This window comes from Lissotriton helveticus, chromosome 10 (genome assembly GCF_964261635.1).
Source record: "Lissotriton helveticus chromosome 10, aLisHel1.1, whole genome shotgun sequence".
NCBI lineage: Eukaryota > Metazoa > Chordata > Amphibia > Caudata > Salamandridae > Lissotriton > Lissotriton helveticus.
Window position 1 is genome coordinate 360,133,675 of NC_136071.1, and position 20,686 is coordinate 360,154,360.

At 45.9% G+C, this 20,686-nt stretch overlaps 1 protein-coding gene across 3 annotated transcripts in view; it reads left to right on the forward strand.

The window, feature by feature from the left end:
- LOC144783957 (uncharacterized) overlaps positions 1-20,686 on the forward strand; it is a 223,005-nt gene that overhangs the window by 93,262 nt on the left and 109,057 nt on the right. For 2 of the 3 annotated variants that reach the window (XM_078662686.1, XM_078662685.1), the window contains one exon: positions 7,691-7,817. The exons of the other annotated variant lie outside the window; for it this stretch is intronic. In XM_078662686.1, coding sequence (XP_078518812.1) covers positions 7,784-7,817 — 34 coding nt within the window. In that variant the 5' untranslated portion in view covers positions 7,691-7,783. The remainder of the gene's footprint in view (positions 1-7,690; positions 7,818-20,686) is intronic. 3 annotated transcript variants of the gene reach the window in all.

The following is a 20,686-nucleotide window of genomic DNA, read 5'->3' on the forward strand; positions in this document are numbered from 1 at the left end:
AGTAATGTTTAAATATGTAAATATGTGTATCAGTCTCTCACGTTGTGTATAAGTGGCTGCATGGGTTGGTGAGTAGCTACATGAGTGTCTATATGGGTGATTAGTTGGTTCTTTGAGTATCAGTTTGAGTGTATGTGTGGTTAGGTGGGGATATTACTTAGTGCATAGATGCATGAATGTGTGACTCACTGTATGTGTTGAAGACTGCATGTGTGCAGGACTGTATGGGTTAATATGTGTGTGTATGGGTGTGTTAGTGAGTGAATGACTGTCTTAACAGTGTCTATGAATAACTACATATGTTTAAAGCTAGTATATGTGAGTATTGGTGTATGTGAGAGTGAGAGATTGTATTGTGTATGTGGGAGAGGTGTGGCGCCGCGGCCAGGGCGACTGACGCTGGAATCTGGGGACCACGGTTCGATCCCCGGCACCGGCGGCAGGTTAGCCCAGCACCATGTGACTCTGGGCAATAGCTCGCTTAATCTTCCTGACGGCCCCCAGCGCCTAGAGACCCTTACGGGTGATTGTGCGCTTTACAAATGTGGACTTTACTTTTAGAGACTGGAAGTGTTCATGTATAAATAAGTATGTGTTTCTATAAGTGATTGTTTAAGAGAGTAAGTATGTGTAAGTTTCTGTAGAAGTAAGTGTGGTGGTTTGTGTGTATAACTGTATATATAACTAAATGGATGTTTGATACTTTGCATGTGTGACTGTGTGTGAGTAACTCTATGGATGACTGTCAGTGTGTAACAGGATGTATAGGTGTATGAGTACATATGATGAGTGAGTACATGTATGAGTGACTGTTTAGAACTATTGGTGAATGAGTGGATGTGTGTGCAGATCTTGGAATTACTGAATATGTGTGTTGTAACTGGTATTGGTATCTCCTTTGTTTTTGAATTTGTTAGTTTCTATTTTTGAGTGTGTGTATCAAAGGTTATATCAGGGTGAGTGGAGGTCTGCAACTCTATCACAAGGGTGATGTCATGAGTGACGTCATCAGCAGTGCATTGCAGGCGCGCGAGTTCTAGTTAGCTGAACTAACTATAACGGGGGAATTTCAATAGTTTTGTACGAGTGAAATGTCCAACTAACTATAACGCCCCTGAAACCTGTTTTTTTCAGTGAATTTCTAAGGTTTTTTAAATGCTAATTCCTAACTATAACTTGCCTGAAGCCTATGTTTTTTTCAGTTAATTTCAATGGTGTTTTAAATGCTAGTTTCTAACTATGCCTACAGAGGTAGGACATGTGAAGAAAGAATAAAAAACACACAGAAAGAAGAAAAAGAAATGCAGAAAGAAGCAACAGAAGTCCTCAAAGACGCAGAAAAGTGCAGGAAGAAGGAAGACATGCAGAAAGAACAAACAGAGGAGCAGAAAGAGGCCTTGTTGCAAAATCATCCAGTACCCTCAACGTTTTCAGATGTGTACTGGTGGTAACTGACTCTGACTAACCAGTCCTAGAGCCAGTGCTATGCTAAAACACACGTAGAATACAGTTAAAACATCTACACTATGGAACACAATGCGTTGGGGTACCCCTGTGATTAGTCTGACCTCCTCTGTAAGCCCCTAGTACATAATAGGGCGGGAGGATTAAAACTACCTCTTAAAACGCGCTACAGGGCGCGTTTACACACTGGTGAAGGGAGGGGATGCTGAGCTGACATGTGCAAACACGCCCTGTGTCCATTTTAATTTGGGAGATTAAGTCCCCTTGAATCCTGAGTGTCCCTAGGGTCCAAGTAGCCCACTAGGTACCTCCAGTAAACGCTGTTGCAGAGAGGTGAAAAAGGGGCACGGCCTGAACCACCTCTCTGCAACGCAGCGCAGTGTCACTTACTGGAAGCACCTTGTGGGCTAGTTGGCCCCCAGGGGCCCTCAGGATTGAAGGGGGAATTAATTCCCCAACTTAAAACACGCCACAGGGCGTGTTTGCACACGTCACCTCAGGCCCCATCCCCTCCCTTGAAAAGCAAAATTCTGCAGCACACTTATAGAATAAATTCAAGAAAAAGTGATGTCTCAATGGACATACAGTTCAAAGTTCATGAGCGAAGAAGTAGTCCATCATGGTATAGTTCCTTCTTTTATTGTTCATACATGAGCCAGCCGACACGTGTTTCGTCGCAAGAAATCACAATGTTTCCGCGACTCCTCAGGGCTGTAGGTGGATGGTAAGTAACTACAGGTTGCGGTGCCGGTGATAATTCCGACCCGGCTCCGCTCGAGACCGGGTAGTGTTGAGGATCCGAAAAGGATTATGCAAGTATGAATCTTGATTTTCTCCAGAAGTACGTTGTAGAAAAACTAGCTATAGGTATTGGTTTTCGAATGCTGATGATGGTCACCTGGTAGGTGTATTCAGAATGTGAAAACAGTATAGACTTGCCTGGAGATGAGTCCCCGATGTGCGGGGATAATACAGCGTCCACTCTATCCAGTGCGCGTTTCAGTTCTGTGTCCGTTCTAAGTTGGGAAATTAAGTCCCCTTGAATCCTAAGGGTCCCTAGGGTCAAACTAGCCCACTAGGTACCTCCAGTAAGCTCCACAGAGCTGCGTTGCAGAGAGGTGTAAAAAGGAGCACGGCCAGGACCACCTCTCTGCAACGCAGCACAGTGGCGCTTCCTGGAAGCACTTGGTGGGCTAGTTGGCTCCCAAGAGCCCTCCGGATTGAAGGGGAATTGTTTCCCCAACTTAAAACGTGCTACAGGGCGTGTTTGCACACGTCACCTCAGGCCCCGTCCCCTCCCTTCACCACTGTATGAACGCACCCTATGGCCTTTTTAAGTTGGGAGATTAAGTCCCCTTGAATCCTAAGGGTCCCTAGCATCAAACTAGCCCACTAGGTACCTCCAGTAAGCGCCACAGAGCTGCGTTTCAGAGAGGTGTAAAAAGGGGCGTGGTCTCTGAACACCTGTCTGCGACGCAGCTCCCTGGCGCATACTGGAGATACCTGGTGGGCTAGTTGGCCCTCAGGGACCCTCAGTATTGAAGGAGAATTAATTCCCCTACTTACAACTCCCCAGGGGGTGTGTTTGCACCATGATGAAGGAAGGGGGCGGGCCTGAAGTGACGTGTGCAAACACGCCCTGTGGCGCTTTTAATTTGGGGAATTAATTCCTCTTCAATCCTGAGGGTCCCTAGGGTGCAACTAGCCCACGAGGTACCTCCATTATGCGCCACAGACCTGCATTGCAGAGAGGTGTAAAAAGGGGCCTGGCCTCAGAACACCTCTCTGCAACGCAGCTCCCTGACACATACTGGAGGTTCCTGTTGGGCTAGTTGGCCCCCACGGAGCCCCAGTATTCAATGTGAATTAGTGCCCCATCATTTTTTTAAGAAAAGGGACTGTGTGGCCCCCCCTTCTTTCCCTAATTTATTGGCCCAGGGGACCCCATCCCCCAGGGCCTAACCCCTATTTGTTTTTTTTATTAGAAAATTGGAAGGGGGCCCCCCTCCCGAGGCCCTAATCGGCCCGGGACCCCATCCCCCGGGGCATGGCCATTTTTTAAATTTTAATAGAATTGGAGGGGGACTGCGTGGCCCCCCTCCTGAGGCCATTTATGGCCCCGGGGACCCTATCCCCCGGGGCCGGCCTTTTCTTTTTTTTAAATTGTATGGGGGGCCTCGGGGACCCCATCCCCAGGGGCCGGCCCTCTCCGTGGGGGGTCCCTAATCTCCCCACGGTCCTGCCGGCTCCCCGCTTCCTTCGGGAGCCGGCATTGCTTTTCCACATGGGGAGCTGCTAAGATGCAGCTCCCAGTGTGGAAAAGCAATCTGCTTTGGTATTTGGAAGAGAGAGCAGGTTTCCTGCTCTCTCTTCCAGATACCAAAGCAGAGTTTGCTATGGCAGGGCGGGAGTGCCATAGCAAACAGCAGTGTCCTGGGCACCCCAGGACACTGCAGGAGCTGGCCCTGGGGGGTGGCGGTCCCCAGGGTCATGACAAGGCTCCAGGAGGGGGCAGCGTGGCCCCCCTTCCTACATCTTCAAAGCCCCGGGGAGGTGGTGGTCCCCGGGGCTTGGAGATCCGTCACAGACCCCCACATTTTATTTAGAGCCCCTGGGAGGTGGCGGTCCCTGGGGCATGTGGGGGGTTTAACTTTTTTTTTTAATAACAAGCCCCGGGGGATGGCGGTCCCAGGGGCAGCGGGGGGGGGGCATGAGCACCCAGTCAATATTTTAGATAAGCCCCGGGGGTGGCGGTCCCTGGGGTTTGGGGGGCTGTGAACCCCCCGCTAATATGTAATAGCCCCGGGGGTGGCGGGCCCCGGGGCTGAGGGGCCCCTTTGTGCCCCCCATTACAATAAAAACATTGCCAACGGGTTTTGGCCCACCCGGGGGCTAATTAATAACGAAGCGTGCGGGAGCCAAGTTGAAGCTGAGTTCACATAAGGGGGGCATTTCACTCGAGTGCGCGCAAAGGTTGCTGGCATGAATACTGATCTGAGCCCTGCCAAGCGTTTCCTATTCTTTCCATTCTGTGGCTTTCTGGTTTCATTCTCTCTCTCCCCTGACAAACATGCGCTTCCATTTCTTTTTATTTATGCATATATTTCATTATGGACTCTCATACAGCTTTCTACCTGTCTGGGTTGTGTAATGCCTTCTAGTCTCCATCGAGCGCAAACTTTTTCCGGCGCACTCCCCAAAGATCTTTATTTCCGACACTCTCTTGTGGTATGCCACCGCCGTTTTCTTCCCACAATTCTTTTCTCGCTCTTAGAGTTTTAGGTCTAGCGAGCATGGGGTAAGGGAAACACTTTTCTCTTTCTGCTGCTTTGTGCTGGATGTGTTTGTGTACTGCCTACCTTCACGTAATTCTGTTAGCAAAGTGCTGGCTTTGTCTAGAATAATGCAGTGATTTTATTTACTTTGCCAGCCATATTTTGTTGGAACTCCCCTGCTAGGATTAATATGTCTGAATTCCGAGTACAGCTTTGATTTCTTTTGTAAACTTATTTCATGCTTCGTGAGTCTGAATGGAGTGAGCACTTTGGCTTTTTACACCGGACCACTGTTGCCTATAGTATCTCTGACTATTTGCTGGGGGGAGGGGGGAGTAGCTGGTGTATTAAACAGCCATGCAAGCTTCCGTCCCAATCCCGTGCCATGATCATCACCAAAGGTGTTGTGTAAAAATAACTTGAATGGAAACCAAAAAGTTTCATTATTTACCTTTTGGTCCAGGAAATTCATAACAATATAAGCAGTTGAATAAGAAAAACATAGCCTTTTTAAAAGAACAAATGTGTCCTGTATTCTGGAATATGTTTTCATTACCGGAAGGCGCCTGCCATGTCTCACAGTCGCTAGGTTTACACTTGTTTCAAAGAGCGCCCCAAGGAAATATAATGAATCTACCCATCCTCCCTATATAATTCCTTCAGACCCACCCTTCCTTCGTTTTTCTCTTTCTCCTTCTTATTTCCTCATTCCATGCACCTTAAAACATTTCACTATTGTATTAGGATATATATATATATATATATATCGCTCAAATCCCTCCACGTCGGGAAAGGAAACAGCACTCCGTGGGGGCAAACAAACAGCGAGTTTATTATTCGCAGCAAACAAACGTTTCGGCAGAAGCCTTCGTCAGTGTTTCGACCAGTAAAACATAGTTCCGGTTTAAATAAAGTTTTGTGTGCGAGAATGAACATCAACAAGGGGCCAGCCCAACCAATACCAAGATGGACGCCATCTTGGAATGGGTTCCTAATATAGGAACTAATGCAAGGTAGTACCGTGAATCGGTAAGCATACATACAAAATGGGCATAAAACAATCAAATATGTATACAAACATAATAATGCTGTGGATCGGCAATTGCCCCTTAAGGAAGATGCACATCAAGCAACAGACATATACATTTAAATATTGACATTACAATATTTAGAACTATGTGCACTTGTTTGGCATATTGTGTATATATATATATATATAATATTTATTATAACTAAGGCTCCCGGTTTATTGGTTTTTATTTTTTGGGACATTTCTGTCTGTATTTATCCATATTCATTTTTTGCTAATTTTATCTGTATTTATCCATATTTATTTTGGGTTTTGTGGAAAAATGTAGCTGAAATTAGTATATTTCCACATTTATTTAACCGATAAATATGCACTTATGCTTGAATGTCTGCCAGGTTTTAAATGTTGTTAACACCAGCAGAAGATAAATCAATGCACTTATATGAAAATATGCACATTTCTGTATCAACCTTGTGCATATCTACTGCTGTTAAAGCCTCTTTACTAAAATTCCTTTCTTTTTAACCCCCCCACCCCCCTTACCTATCAATCCACACAGCTATTTGCATTGCAGTCATGGCAGACCGTGTTTAGAATTACTCTAAAAGAAACCCAATTTCCATTTTAATCCACTTAAAAATAAATACAGACAAGGAAATAAATGTGTTCCGTCTGTAGTTATCTGTAAAAATAAGTAAAAACTGAAAACAGGGAGCCTTCATTATAACACGTTGAAAAAATACTGAGTATTTATAGTAAGGCACCTTAATTTTACTGATTAATAGCGTGGTGTAATTGTTATATGAAAATTGCTGACAAATGCTGTCCCCCACTGCTATTTCCTGGGCAGCTTTCTTTTTTTTTTGTCCAAAATTGGCACCAGGCTGGGATTACTGGAGGTACACTTGGCTGTCCAGTAACAACCTGGTTGCTATAGGCAGTGGAAGGACCCTTAAGAGACAAATCCAGATAATGTTTATTTTGTTTCTCGATTGCTTTTGATGTTTAAAAGCGAATATGCATTCACATTTGTTGCAGAATCTGGAGAGAAAAAAACAAGTTTAAATTTTTAAAGCAGTAGTGTTGTATTGCTGTATAGGACTGCTTCTATGCCTCCACTCATCTGCTAAAACTGAACACAGTTGTTATACACCTAACCACCTTTCAAAAATTACAGAGAGGTTAGAATATTGTCACCCCTTGGTAAATCTCATAGGAAGTTCCCAGACTCATCCATCTTCTTGATCAACATTAGACTCCAACTTCTAAGTTTAAGTGCTAGTCCTTCTTTAGCCCCACCCTGTCGGTGATACAATAAAAGATGTATTTCCGCCGTGTTCTATATGGTATGAGGATGCAGTTCATGTGCCAACTCATAACATATCCCTTTTAATAAGCAGGAATGTGTGATAATGTTAAACAATTAACAGTAGTGGCACTGTGCTCCTGTTATTTCCCATCACTTCGTGCTATATCCCTCTCACGGTATGTCCCTCCCCGCTCGGCAACCCTGCCTCCTGCCACTGCGTCCCGGTTCTTTCTTCTGCCACTGTTTTCATTCCTTGGCTTTACAGCCTTCCCTACCACCCCTCGCACCTATCTGGCTCGCTCCACTTATCTGCTGTCTACAGGCCTCACAGTCTGCCCTTCCCTCGCGTCTTTGTGCTCCGCCCATTTCCCTCTGCGGTCCACGCCTCTTTTCCACAGATGTATGTCCCCTGCCGCATGTTTATGCCCCGCCCCTTTTATCCATGCAGATGGGCCTGTCTCTTGACATCTTCCCAGCTCTGCCCCTCACTCCTGCTGTACAAAAATGCACCTCTCTTCTCACAGATGACCATGCATGACTTCGAGAGCGACCACTGAAACTAGACTCGGTGCAGTGTCCTTCGGTAACAGTGTGTGGCGTTTGTGCTTCCAGGACCAGGTGACGTTCAGTGACATCGCGGTCTACTTTTCGGAGGAGGAGTGGCGGAACCTGGACGGCTGGCAGCGGGACCTCTACAAGGACGTCATGACTGACAATTACCAGACTCTTCTGTCACTAGGTAACGACCCCTTCGCACTCCTTTCATCACCGGGTGTGGTTTATTATTTCGACGGATGGAAGGGTATTTTTTGAGTTTGTTGATGGCTATATTTAACTCTCGATGGCAAGTAATTTACATGTTTGTAGCAGCTGTACGGCAAATGCAGATTTGAACCTAATTTCGTGACCCACCCCGTCCCCGAGGGACAGGATGCATTTTTAATAACACAGGCAGCGCGCACTTGATACATGGCTGCGCTCCCAGCGGGCTCAGGTTATCCTTCTCTTTGTGTTCCTTTTCTGTTCTGTCTTTAGACTTCCTGCACTAGTCCGCACTTGGCTCTTGATCAAAGGAATCTTTCGAGTTAAGGAGTTTTTTCATAATGACATTCTCTACTGTATCTGTGCTTCATTGGTAACCTTTTATGCGATGCTAAATATGCTATTGTCATATTCATAAAGCTCACAGTAATGGAGATTGTGTTGCTGATTTCTAAAAGCTCACACTTTTGTAAAATACTTTATCGCAAACAGAGCCCCCAGAGTGATATATGTACATTAGTATACCATTTAAATGTTTAATTTTATTTTCAGAATGATTTCTAAAAACCTTAAACAATTCATAATACTTTAACAAATTTACATTCTTATAAAATATATCCATGTTCTGTATACTTGTATCAATAGATTAAACTAACTAAATGAAATTTGAAACAAACTGGACTTCAGATTAATGAGTTATAAAAGTATTACAGTATATACAGCTGAGAACATTCACAAATTGAGCACTGCCTAAGAAAGATAATGATTTTTAATGTTTCTAAAGATAGACAGTAGGAAGCTGGGTCTGTATATGCAGTGGCGTCACTAGGGTTGGTGTCACCCGGTGCGGGTAACTCATGGTGTCACCCCCTTACAACTTACCGGATGGACCAACTCACCCTCTGCCTGCATCATGTCCCCTCTGCCTGCACCATCTCTCCCTCTGTCCGCACCATCTCCCCTCCGCCTGCACCATCTCTCCCTCCGCCTGCACCATCTCTCCCTCTGCCTGCACCATCTCTCCCTCTGCCTGCACCATCTCTCCCTCTGCCTGCACCATCTCTCCCTCTGCCTGCACCATCTCACCCCCTGCCTGCACCATCTCTCCCTCTGTCTGCACCATCTCTCCCTCTGTCTGCACCATCTCTCCCTCTGTCTGCACCATCTCACCCTCTGCCTGCACCCTCTCTCCCTCTGCCTGCACCCTCTCTCCTTCTGCCTGCACCATCTCTCCCTCTGCCTGCACCATCTCTCCCTCTGCCTGCACCATCTCTCCCTCTGCCTGCACCATCTCTCCCTCAGTCTGCACCATCTTCCCTCTGCCTGCACCATCTCTCCCTCTGCCTGCACCATCTCTCCCTCTGCCTGCACCATCTCTCCCTCTGCCTGCACCATCTTCCCTCTGCCTGCACCATCTTCCCTCTGCCTGCACCATCTCCCCTCTGCCTGCACCATCTCTCCCTCTGCCTGCACCATCTCTCCCTCTGCCTGCACCATCTCTCCCTCTGCCTGCTCCATCTCTCCCTCTGCCTGCGCCATCTCACTCCCTGCCTGCGCCATCTCTCCCCTCCGCCTGCACCATCTCTCCCCTCCGCCTGCACCATCTCCCCTCCGCCTGCACCATCTCCCCTCAACCTGCACCATCTCCCCCTCTGCCTGCACCATCTCCCCCTCCACCTGCACCATCTCCCCCTCCACCTGCACCATCTCCCCCTCCACCTGCACCATTTCTCCCCCACCTGCTGCTCTTTAACCCTTTCCTCGTCGCCTTCTCCACCCCCATGGTTTCTCCCTCACAGTTCTCCGCTCTTCTTAAAGTGACTGAAATAAACTCATGAAATGCGCTTTGAATTCGTGCGCGCCTCACTGAGGATAAGTTTAAATAGACACAAAAGACACACTCGCCCTCACGAGCGCAGCAGGGAAGGGGGGGGTGGAGGGGGGCCTGGATGGGGCAGATCATTGCCTTTTGAATGTAATATATTTTGGATCGATGTCATACTTAACCTCTGCTAAAGAAGGACTCCATTTTCTAGCCAACTATAAAGTAACCTCTTTGGTTGAATACTTCTGCTCAATAGGATTTACTTTTAAGATGTATTCCCCATAATGTCTGTCTTTAGAGCTCTGACTCTTTACATACATCTGTGTTAGACCAGTTCTTCAAATGCCGATCTGTCTACTTGACCTTTCATCCTTTTGAGGTCGATAAAATGAGTGCTAGTGAGTTGGGTAACAAGAAGTCTGTTTTTCAGCGCCACAATACCCACAGATAAGTGTTCCCTTTACAAACACACTTTGCTAAAGTTATACACTGAAACCTAAAGTTATACACTGAAACCGAAAAATATCTAGATAGTATACTTTCCTGTAAAGAAAAGTTAAGATGCATTTTCTAATCTTCCCCGATATATCTATATAATTATTTCTTATTAAATTATGAATATCCTGTTATAAATGTGTACGTAATCATTTCCTATCCACATTTAAAATTCCACTTATTTTTCAGAATCAACCATTTGATTCCATAAAAGCCCGTCTTTTATCCAGTATTAATTTCATATGCTAAAAAGCTGTTAAATACCTCATTAATTTCAAAGAACGATTCAAAAGATTGTCCGTTAAAACTGACTGCGCATTATCCAAGTGAAGACATTATTTAAATGCTCACATCAGCCTCTGCTTGTCAGAGAGGCACAATGTTTTATTAGGCTCAGGGTTCCTCCTGATAAGCAAAGCAGAGCAGAGGCGAGGCTGCAGAGCTGTGTTACATACACAGCATACCCAGATGGTGTCACCCCATGTGAGGGTGTCACCCGGTGCGGTCCGCACCTCCCTAGTGACGCCACTGTGTATATGGTATGCCACTAGATGGCTATACCCTGCACAGATTCAGGTGTTCCCCAAAAGTGTACAGGGCTCAATGTATCCCCAAGTTCCTCTATTTATGGGAGTGTGGGTGAGCCGCCTTAGGCCTAACACAGAGGAGTACATAAATAACCAATAACTGACGCACGACTCAATAAAGAGATTCACACCAATTTTCGAAAAATAAACTTTGTTTGTACTTTATTTTAAGACCAAGATCTTCCAATAAGGTAAGTACGTTTTTAATAAAAAATACTTTTCTCTTTCAAAAGTTGAAAGTGCAATTTCTGAGCAGTTTAATGTTATCTTATGGAGGAAAACAATAATGCGGTTATGCAGGTAAGTGCACAACTTACAGTTCCAGTCTTTGGGACCAAAGGTAAGCAAGAAGCAAGGGTCAGGTAAGCACCAAAACTGCACCACCAGAGGTACAGGGTTTGCCTGGTGCAGAGTTCACAATCTTAGTTCAGCCCAGTTCGTTTTAATGAAGACTGTGTGCTCAAAGCCACACTACTTGCAAGTTAGTAAATCGGTTGCAGGGGCCTAGCTTAGGAGGTTAGAACAAGCACAGGGGGAACAAAGCAGCACGAAACATGCACCACCAGGGGCACAGGGGCGGCCGGGTGCAGGGTGCCATTTCAGTATTGGTCACCAAATGTTTTTCATTGGTTATTCTGTTTTGACAAAGGCTGCAGGTATCGCACTGGAGGTTGCAGGAGAGAGACCAACAACAGCAGAGGTAAGTAGAGATGTAGGGGGTTGCAGGGGCACCGCTGATTCAGCTCACCAGGCGCAAGGGCTTTGGGCACAGGGGTGCCTTTAGGCGTCAGAATCTTCTTACCAGATGCAGTCGCGGTCCAAGAGAGCCTCTGGATTCAGGCTGCAGGCATAGTTGTTGAGTCCAGGAGAGGTCAGCCAAAACTGGACTCAAGGTCAGGAATGCCGGAGAGACTTCGCTGGGCAGGTGAGCCACTTGGACTCTGGCCATGGGCCTCGGTGCAGAATGGGCAGCTGGATCCGGAGCTCTTGTAGTAGGTTTCTTCTGGACAGGTCAGTTGTCCATTGGAGATTGGAGTCTTTTTGAAATGCAACAGTCCTCCAATGAGATTGCTGGCTGCAAGACGTGTCGTAGGGTCGTTGAAGCTGGAGACAGGCCAGTAGGGCTGGGGCCAAGGCAGTCCTCGTCTTTAGTGTTCTCTGCAGGGATGCCTTCTTTCTTCTTAGGTCATAGTTCAGTGATAGTCTAGATCTAGTTTTTAAGTTTGGGGGAGCCACCTAAATACTTAATTTAGGAGGCATTTTAGGGGAGTAGTAGGTAGGGCCAATGGGCACCTTACCTGGGGTGACTACACCCACTGTTATGCCACCCTCCTATGGGAGGGGGCATAGACCTAGCACTGATTGGAGGAGGCCACTCATTTTCAAGATGGTGGGGACTGAAAGTTGTGCCTCACCTCTTCTCCCCCACCGTAGGAATGGAGTTGGTAGAGGTGGACACACCTCCTATTTTTCTAGGTTTCCCACCCAAAGTGGGGTGTAAACCGGGGGCTGCCAACTGCTGCTAGCAGCAGTGACTGGGTGTCACATTACAGCGGTGTCAGGCCTTTGAAGCTTCCCCTCTCGAGCACTGGCCTATCCTGGGGGAGGAGGTGTGACACCTCTGCCCAGGATATGCTTTGGTTCTAGTCCCAGAGAGCAAAGATTCCCCACCCAGGGATCCAGAAACATGTCTGTGTGTGGCAGGCTGTCTAAAGCCAGTCAGTGCCCACACCAGGGTCAGTAGGATTTTAGGGGGCACGTCTGAGTTGCCCTCAGAGTACATGTTTTAATAAATGTCACACTGGCATCAGTGTGGATTTATTACAAGGAGTTGTTTGGTGCCAAGCACTACTGGGTTCAGAGAAGTCATCATGGTGCTGTGTAACTAGAGTTGTCAAGTTCCCAGTCCACGTACTCTCAATGGCTTTCCTGGCACGTGCAGTACTTAAGAATATACCCTAATATTGGGTGACATATCTGCTCATGCTGATATGCCTACACCTGGTATATAGTGCACCCTGCCTCAGGGCTGGTAATGCCTGCTAGAGGGGTAACTTACCTATATCTCAGGCAGTGCTAGTTGACTTGGCACAAAGGCAGTGTGTTATGTTGACTTTGTTGTTTTGTCTGTACCAGGCCATGCATTCTGCAGTGGCAGTCTGCAATGTCTAGGTGAGGGTTCCTATGAACCCTCTTCAGCCCCAAGGCTGTAGTTACCCTTGGACCTTTTACTAGGGACTTACAAGGGGCCTGAAAGGCCAATTGTGGATCCGTTTTAGGCAAAGAGCACTGGTACTGGGAACTTGGACAGCAGGGACCAGTACTCTACAGTCAAAGTTGCATCAAAGCCAGGCAAAAAGTGTGTGTGTGTGTGCGGGGGGGGGGGGGCAACAGAACCCAGTGTTCTCACGTAGACACTCAAAAAAGTTGTTGAGGTAAAGGACTTTATTAATAGCAGTACGACAGATCAATCACTGGCAGAAGTGCTTAGTTCCCCACATTCCAGAAGGTCCATGGTTCTAGCATGTGTCACATGGCAATGGTCTCCAAGTGACCCCCTTAAACACATCTCGCACATATTCGAGAAAATTCAACATATCACCCCTTTTCAAGAAAATTTGTTATAAATAACTTAAGATGGATAAACCTTACGTAGCTAAACTAGGAACACATTTTATCATCAACATATGAGCAGGAAGGAAACAAAACACTAAAACCAAAAATAATAATAAATATTCTTTAAGTTTGATATCAATACATGCAAATAACACAAGGTAACATATATGTATTATTAAGTGCATACCTAATCTTCCAGATGTTTAGGAGGTTTCCTGAGTCATGGCAAAACACTTCTGGTAATGCCCTGATAGGTCACCATTGGACTTCCACTCTTAGTTTGACTGTCTCCACTACACATCCCACTCTTAGTTTGACTGTCTCCATTCCACATCCGCATCTCAGGTTCAACAGCATGGCACTTTACCAACTTCCTCATATTCCACCATTTTGCCTCCAACAATACTTTTTTCCCCTTCACATCACTGATTTGTTTAGCGCATTGACATTTGGAAACCCCCTTTTTGTGACATTCCAAATGTGCTCTAGCCTATTCTCTCTTATTGAGAACCCATAACTTTGTCACCCTTACATTATGCCTTTGCACATATTGATCCTGATAATCACTAACCTTCCATTCCAATAACTCAAGATCCACCTTATACTTAACTGTCCTTTGCATCCATGCAGGGACAGCAGTAGTACGTGCTACTCTTCAGACAACAGGAAAAATGGAGTTGCATCAGTGACTGAGTGTTGTGTGGTTCTATACATTCACAACATATTTTTGATTTATTTTTTTCATTCCAAACCTGCACACAAAGCCAGCTGTACACATTCACTCAGTACACAGTTGAACCTCTCCACTAAGCCATTTTCTCTAGGGTGATACACTGCAATTTGGTAATGTTTGATACCTTCCATCCTTAAAAAATCTGTGAATTCCACAGATGTAAATTGCCGGCCATTGTCTAATACGAAAGTTTCAGGACAACCCTCCCTCCTGAAAATCTCCTCTCAGAAAGAGATTGCCTGATTGGCTTTGATCTCCCTCATAAATGCCATGTCCAGCCACTTAGAAATTAATCGATTAATACTAAAGTATATTTTATTTCCTGTCCTAAACAATCAAACGGCCCACAGATGTCAACAGTTAACTTTTCCCAGGCTCGCCTCGGAAAAGCCGTAGAGACAATAGGAGTCTCTGTGACAGTATGAGACTTGTCACTGCTAGTCCATGGTACACAATCTCTCACAATCTATCAACATCTCTATCCATTCTCAGCCACCAAAAGTCAATACATGCTTTGTTTCATGGCAGATAATTTATTTTATTTATTTTATTTAAAAAGTTTTATATAGCGCTGGCTAGACCCGGAGGTATCAGAGCGCTTTACATGAGGTTCAACAGAATTACAAGATTACATCCGTTTCAATATACAACAGTTGCTAGAAAAACAATTACAAGATCATAGAGAACGAGATAAGTGGAGTATAGAGGGGAAGGGGGTAAGGGGAGATACAGCAGAAAGACGAAGGAAGGTCTGCCCAAAGTCCGGCTGGGTAGGTGAAGGTCGAGGGGGAGTCCCAAAACCCATCTCCAAATAGCTAGGTCTCAAGGGAAACATAAAACGAGCATGGAGAAGGAGGAGGAGAGACATAGAGGGAGGATGGGGGAAGAGATGACTGGAGAGATGAAAGGAAGTCTGGCTGAAGACAGACTGGGTAGGTGACGTCCAGGGATGGAATCCCCGACCTTTCTCCCCTATAGCTAAACCAGGTAACTCCATCGGGCATCAGGCAAAATAGATAGATCTCACATGCCAAGGGAAAATTCACGGGTAAGCAGGGTGGGGACTAGGTTCAGGACAAGGTGAGGGCAGAGGTCAGTAGCAGGTAAGTGGAGAGGAGATACAGCAGAGAGACGGAGGAAGGTCTGCCCAAAGTTTGGCTGGGTAGGTGAAGGTCGAGGGGGAGTCCCAAAACCCATCTCCTCTATAGCTATCAGGTAGCTCCACTGGGTTATGGCCAAATAGCTAGGTCTCAAGGGAAACCTAAAACGAGCATGGAGAAGGAGAAGGAGAGACATAGAGGGAGGATGCGGGAAGAGATGACAGGAGAGATGAAAGGAATAATACCCCATGACCTTCGTGCTGTAGTTCCAACACTCTGCCACGCAAACCCATTGGAATCACTAATATGTCTCTCCTCCTAACAGTTCCATTCAATACTGAGATTTCTTCCCATACAGGTAAGTACCACTCAGATTTCCTCTTTTGTCTTCACCTACTTCTAGATCGCTCTGTAATTTATCCAGTCAGTTTCATGCTTTGGTCCTCACCCAACTTTTATTTTCAATTTATCCTCCCAAATAGCTCCCTTGCACGTCTGTTTTACTTCTGCCACACCCCATTCCTCTTCTTCAGCATTCTCGCCCTCGTCCAATGATGGACTTGCCAAGCAATCTGCACTTACGTTTCTGCTATCTCGTACATAGCACATTGTAAATGTTAATTCTTGCAGTCTGTACAACCATTTGGCTATACAAGGTGTGGCCCTCCCAGCACCATGGTGGAAAACAAGTTGATTAACGGTTTGTGGTTAGTCCGTAATTCAAATTGTTCCCCCACACATAAGTATGAAATATTGTACCCCCAACAACACACTAGGCCTCCTTTCTCAATTGTGGACTAAGTGGATTCATCCCCTTTTAAAGTACGGGATGCAAATGCCATGGCTCTTTCCCCCCCCCTTCACACTCCTGCATTAATTCAGCACCAAACGGTACATGCTAGCATCAGTGACTACTATGGTTTAGGGTCAAAAGTTTTTAGCATCAGTGCCTCACTAATCGATTTCTTAACAACCTCATAGGCTTCCTGGCATTCATTGGTCCATAGATATTGCACTACTTTCTTCTACAATGTTCTTTGTCTGCAAAGATTTTTACAAATTTGTAATAGTATTCCTACATTCCTAAAAGGGACATCAGTTGATCCCTGTCTTGTGGGGCAAGTACCTTTTCTATTGCCTCAACCAATGTCACCTTTGGTTTAATACCATCACAAAATAGTGTATGTCCTAGGTACATCACTTCCTTTGCCTCAAATTAGCATTTTTCTTGAGCAATCGTTAGTCATGCTTGCTCCAACCTTTTTAATACTTCTTTTAACTTGCCATTATGTTCTCTCTTATCAGTTCCCCACACCAATGTTGTCTTGAAAGAAGAAGACGGTCGTCAAGCCCCTCCGCACATTCTGCATGACCCTCTAAAACACCTCTGATGCCAGTCCGAAGGGCATGCATATAAATTGATATGCCCCTTGTGGTGTAACAAATTCTGTTAGGCGCTTGGACTTGGACGTTTCTGGACAAATCTAGATTGGTGTAACATTTTGCCCTTTTTACACTCAACATCTTATTGATTTGGGGAAGCGGATGATCCACCCATATGCATCTGTTCAGATTTCTCAAATCAACACATTCTTATCTTGCTATTAGCCTTCTGGCAAGTACAATAGGGCTAAGCCATTCTGAGGCTTCAATGGGCTCAATGACTCAGGAATTGCACAAAAGATCCAACTCCCTTTTTTAGTTGGCCAGAAGAACATTACGAGCCTTGTGAACTTTCGGTGCCACATTCTGCTTTAGAATGATGAGGTGTTCAATCTTACTCTGAAATCCTAGTTTTCGCACAGATTGGGAAACTGAGAACTCCACTTTTCCCCAACATTCTGTACAGTCAACAACACCTGCTCAGGGTAGTGTGGATCTATATAATACAGTGAGACTTTTGTTCTCCCCTTCCCAATATTCTTGCCTTTCTCCACTACATACACTCTACAGCTTGTACTCCTTCCTATGTACTTCAATTCAGTACAGAAATACCCCATAATCGGTAAATTAACACCACAAAAGCCCTCCGGTTGTATGTCTGAGAGAATCAATGCAGATCTCTTGATACTTATCCACACTGCTTTGTCAACCGATGTGTATGGTGAACACGAGTCAGCCCACATGTGTACTTTCGTGCCATTCATTTCACTCTTGCATTTAAGTGGCTGATACGGCCTCGAAATAGAACCCCTGCCATCTTTTGTCCAATCGCACACTACCAACACCTCCACTTCTTCCTCAATTGTGTCAGTATTTGAGCACTGCTGTCTTTACGTTCATTCCTTCACCAAGCGCACACCGGAATTCGTTGTCATTATTTTCCATCCTTGCACACCCTTGAAAAATTCCTGATTCTTTTTACACCAAAAGCATTTGGCTTTGATTGCAGGGCAAGCATTGAATACTGCTAAATGTCTAGTCAATAAAGGCTCAAGAACTTCAGTGGAGCAGTGGAACTGCTCCCCTGAATCCATCAGGCACCCCAAGATGAACTGTGAGGACTCGGGTACTGCCAAACCCGCCAGCACCATGCACTACTGCACACGAGTACACCAGCAAGTGTCAAAGTGGGCGAATGGTGCCAGCATGGTCCTCAAGCCTTCAAGAGAAAGAGTCTATCTTGGTTTTGCCCCTTTGTGAACTCTCCGACTCTGCCTGCAGCCTTAGTTTTCTGGCCCCCTTAACCGCGAGCCCCCCCAGACAAAGAAACCCCAAAGACCCTCAGCACCTAGCCTCCCCGGCCCACAAAGAAAAGGATCACCAGTGTCCACCTGTGCCCCAAATCCCATTGCATCTCGAAATTTGAGCCCTTTGCGTGGTTCAACCTGAAATGAAATGAAAAATTGCACTTGTATAGCGCGTAGCTACCAGGAGGCCTCGCAGCGCTAGTGACTAATTGCTTAACGCGGGCTCAGGGTAGATCAATAGGTTTTAGCAAACAAGTGCGTTTTCAAAGCTTTCCTAAAGGACATATGATTACTGTTTCCTCGGATAGGGAGAGGGAGGGAGTTCCAGAGTCTGGCCGCAGAATGGGAAAAGGAGCGGCCACCCCAGCGGGCTCTGTTGGTTTTAAAGGAGGTAGCCAGCTGGAGGGTGCCAGAGCGAAGGGGGCGAGATGGAACATAAGGCGTGACCATGGAATGCAAGATTGCCGGGCCTGCTCGATGAAAGGATTTGTGCAAAATGCACATAGCCTTAAATTGCACTCTTGCAGCTATTGGGAGCCAGTGGAGCTCCTTTAGGGCCTTCTTCACTGACTGCCAACGGGGCAGGTTGTACAGTAGGCGGGCCGCGCTATTTTGGGTGACCTGAAGCCTCTGTATGACATAGGCCGGGGCTCCCAAATAGAGGGCATTCCCATAATCCAGGCGGGAGAGTATCAGGGCCTGGACCATGACCCCCCTCGCCTGGAAAGGGAGTAGAGGGAGCACCCTACGGAGCATCCTCATTAGCCCAAAGCAGGTGGCGGCAGTCTTGGTGGCTTGGACCGAGAAGTCAAGTGCAGTATCAAGCCAGATCCCGAGGCTCTTTATCTGGGACTTCGGGGCGGGGGGCAGGCCTAAACATGGTGGCCAGATGGATGCAAGAGCAGACGGGGGAGGATTACCGAGAAGGATGATGTCTGTCTTCTCCCCGTTGAGTTTCAGACAGGAAGATTGCATCCACCTGGCGACAGCCTTTAGACAGGGACCTAAGGTGTTGGACGATCCTTCCGAGTGGTCTAAAGAGACCACCAGTTGGGTATCGTCCGCGTAGGTGACAATACGCACACCTGACCTGACTGCCTCCCAGTCCAAACCTGCAGCCTTGTTACACAACAGCCGATTCCCATAGACTAACATTGGGCATCCGTTCCCAAATTGCTCCCCTGTACCTGTCCGCCCTAGTGCTGTTGGAGGTGACCTCTTGGTGCTGCCTTGGACCTTGCCCAGTACTCACCCTAAGTCCAGGAGATTGACCTCGTAAGTTGCTGTACTCTACCTGTAAGCCGTACTTGTTTTTCCTCCCATAGGATAACATTGCAGCTTCTAAAAAATGTACTGTAGACTTTTTTTTAATATGCAATGTATTTCTCTTGCAAAACGTACTTACCTGATCATATTGACTTTGGTGCCTTAACATATATATATATATATATTCACTGAAAAAACCATAGGTTTCACACCAGTTATAGTTAGCTGGAAATTTTACTGGCATAAAACCATTGAAATTCCCACGTTATAGTTAGTTGGACTCACTATAACTTGCGCGTGCAATGCACTGCTGATGACGTCACATATTACATCACTCATGACATGGTCAGTGACATTACTCATGACATCACTGATGACACCATCCTTGTGACAGAGTGACAGACCTCCTTTCACTGTAATGTAACCCTTGAAACGCATATTCAAAAATAGAAACTAAAATTTTCAAAATAATGGAGATACCCATATCAGTTACAACAACCAATTCAGTAATTCCACCATCTATATACACATCCACTCATTCATAAACAGTTCTATATAGTCACTCATACATATACTCACTCATCACCCGGGACGCGTAACACTTATCATTGGTGCAGAACAGTTTTGGTTTCCAAATGATGAAAGTCCTGGTCATGTGACCTGAAAATAACACTTTTCATTGGTCCAGGACAGGTTTTTTTCTCCAAATGATGAAAGCCCCCACCTTTTTTCCTTATTCTGACTTTGTCCTTTGACTGAGGAAGACCTGTTTGGAGATCTGTCACTAATCTTTTGTACTTTAAAATCACTACAGTAGCAGCAGCAGCTGGAGCATCTGCACCACCACCACCACCACCACCACCAAGAGGACCACCACAACATCACATTGGTGGTCAAGAAGAAGAAGAGGAAGAGGAGGAGGAGGAGGAGGAGGAGGAGGAGGAGGGGAGAGGAGAGGAGAAGGACATTCCTGCCAGAAGACAATACCCCATATAGGCCAAAGGAGCACATTGTATGGGAGTTTTTTTCCATCCCAGAGGGCAAGAAGAAAGTGAATGCGCCTAAGGTGACTTGCCGAATCTGTGGCATTGAACTTTCATGGGGGAACCCTAATAAGAAATATTTATTTGGCAACTACACCATGATTCGGCATATGCAGCGCAGGCATCCCAACAACTATGCTGCTGCAGAGGTGAGAGAACTGGCCAGTAACCCTCCCCAATCTTCACCCAGCACCTCCAAAAGAAAGCAACCCACTCCATCGGGACCAGAGACAAGGGAGATGATCCCAAGCATACAACCACGGTTTGGTGAATACAGGATCACATGTATTTTTTGCGGTAAGACCATCACCTATGGTGAGCAGAGCGTAAAGCTCATCGTCCTTGCTGGTGACAACCACAATTGCCCCAAAAAACCCTAATTTTTTCCTGATTTTTTTTTTTTTTGCTCCAGTTGAGCCGTTTACAATTCCCTGTTTTTTGTTTCTCCCCATAAAAAATACAAAAAATATATAAAACTGTTCAGAAAAGCC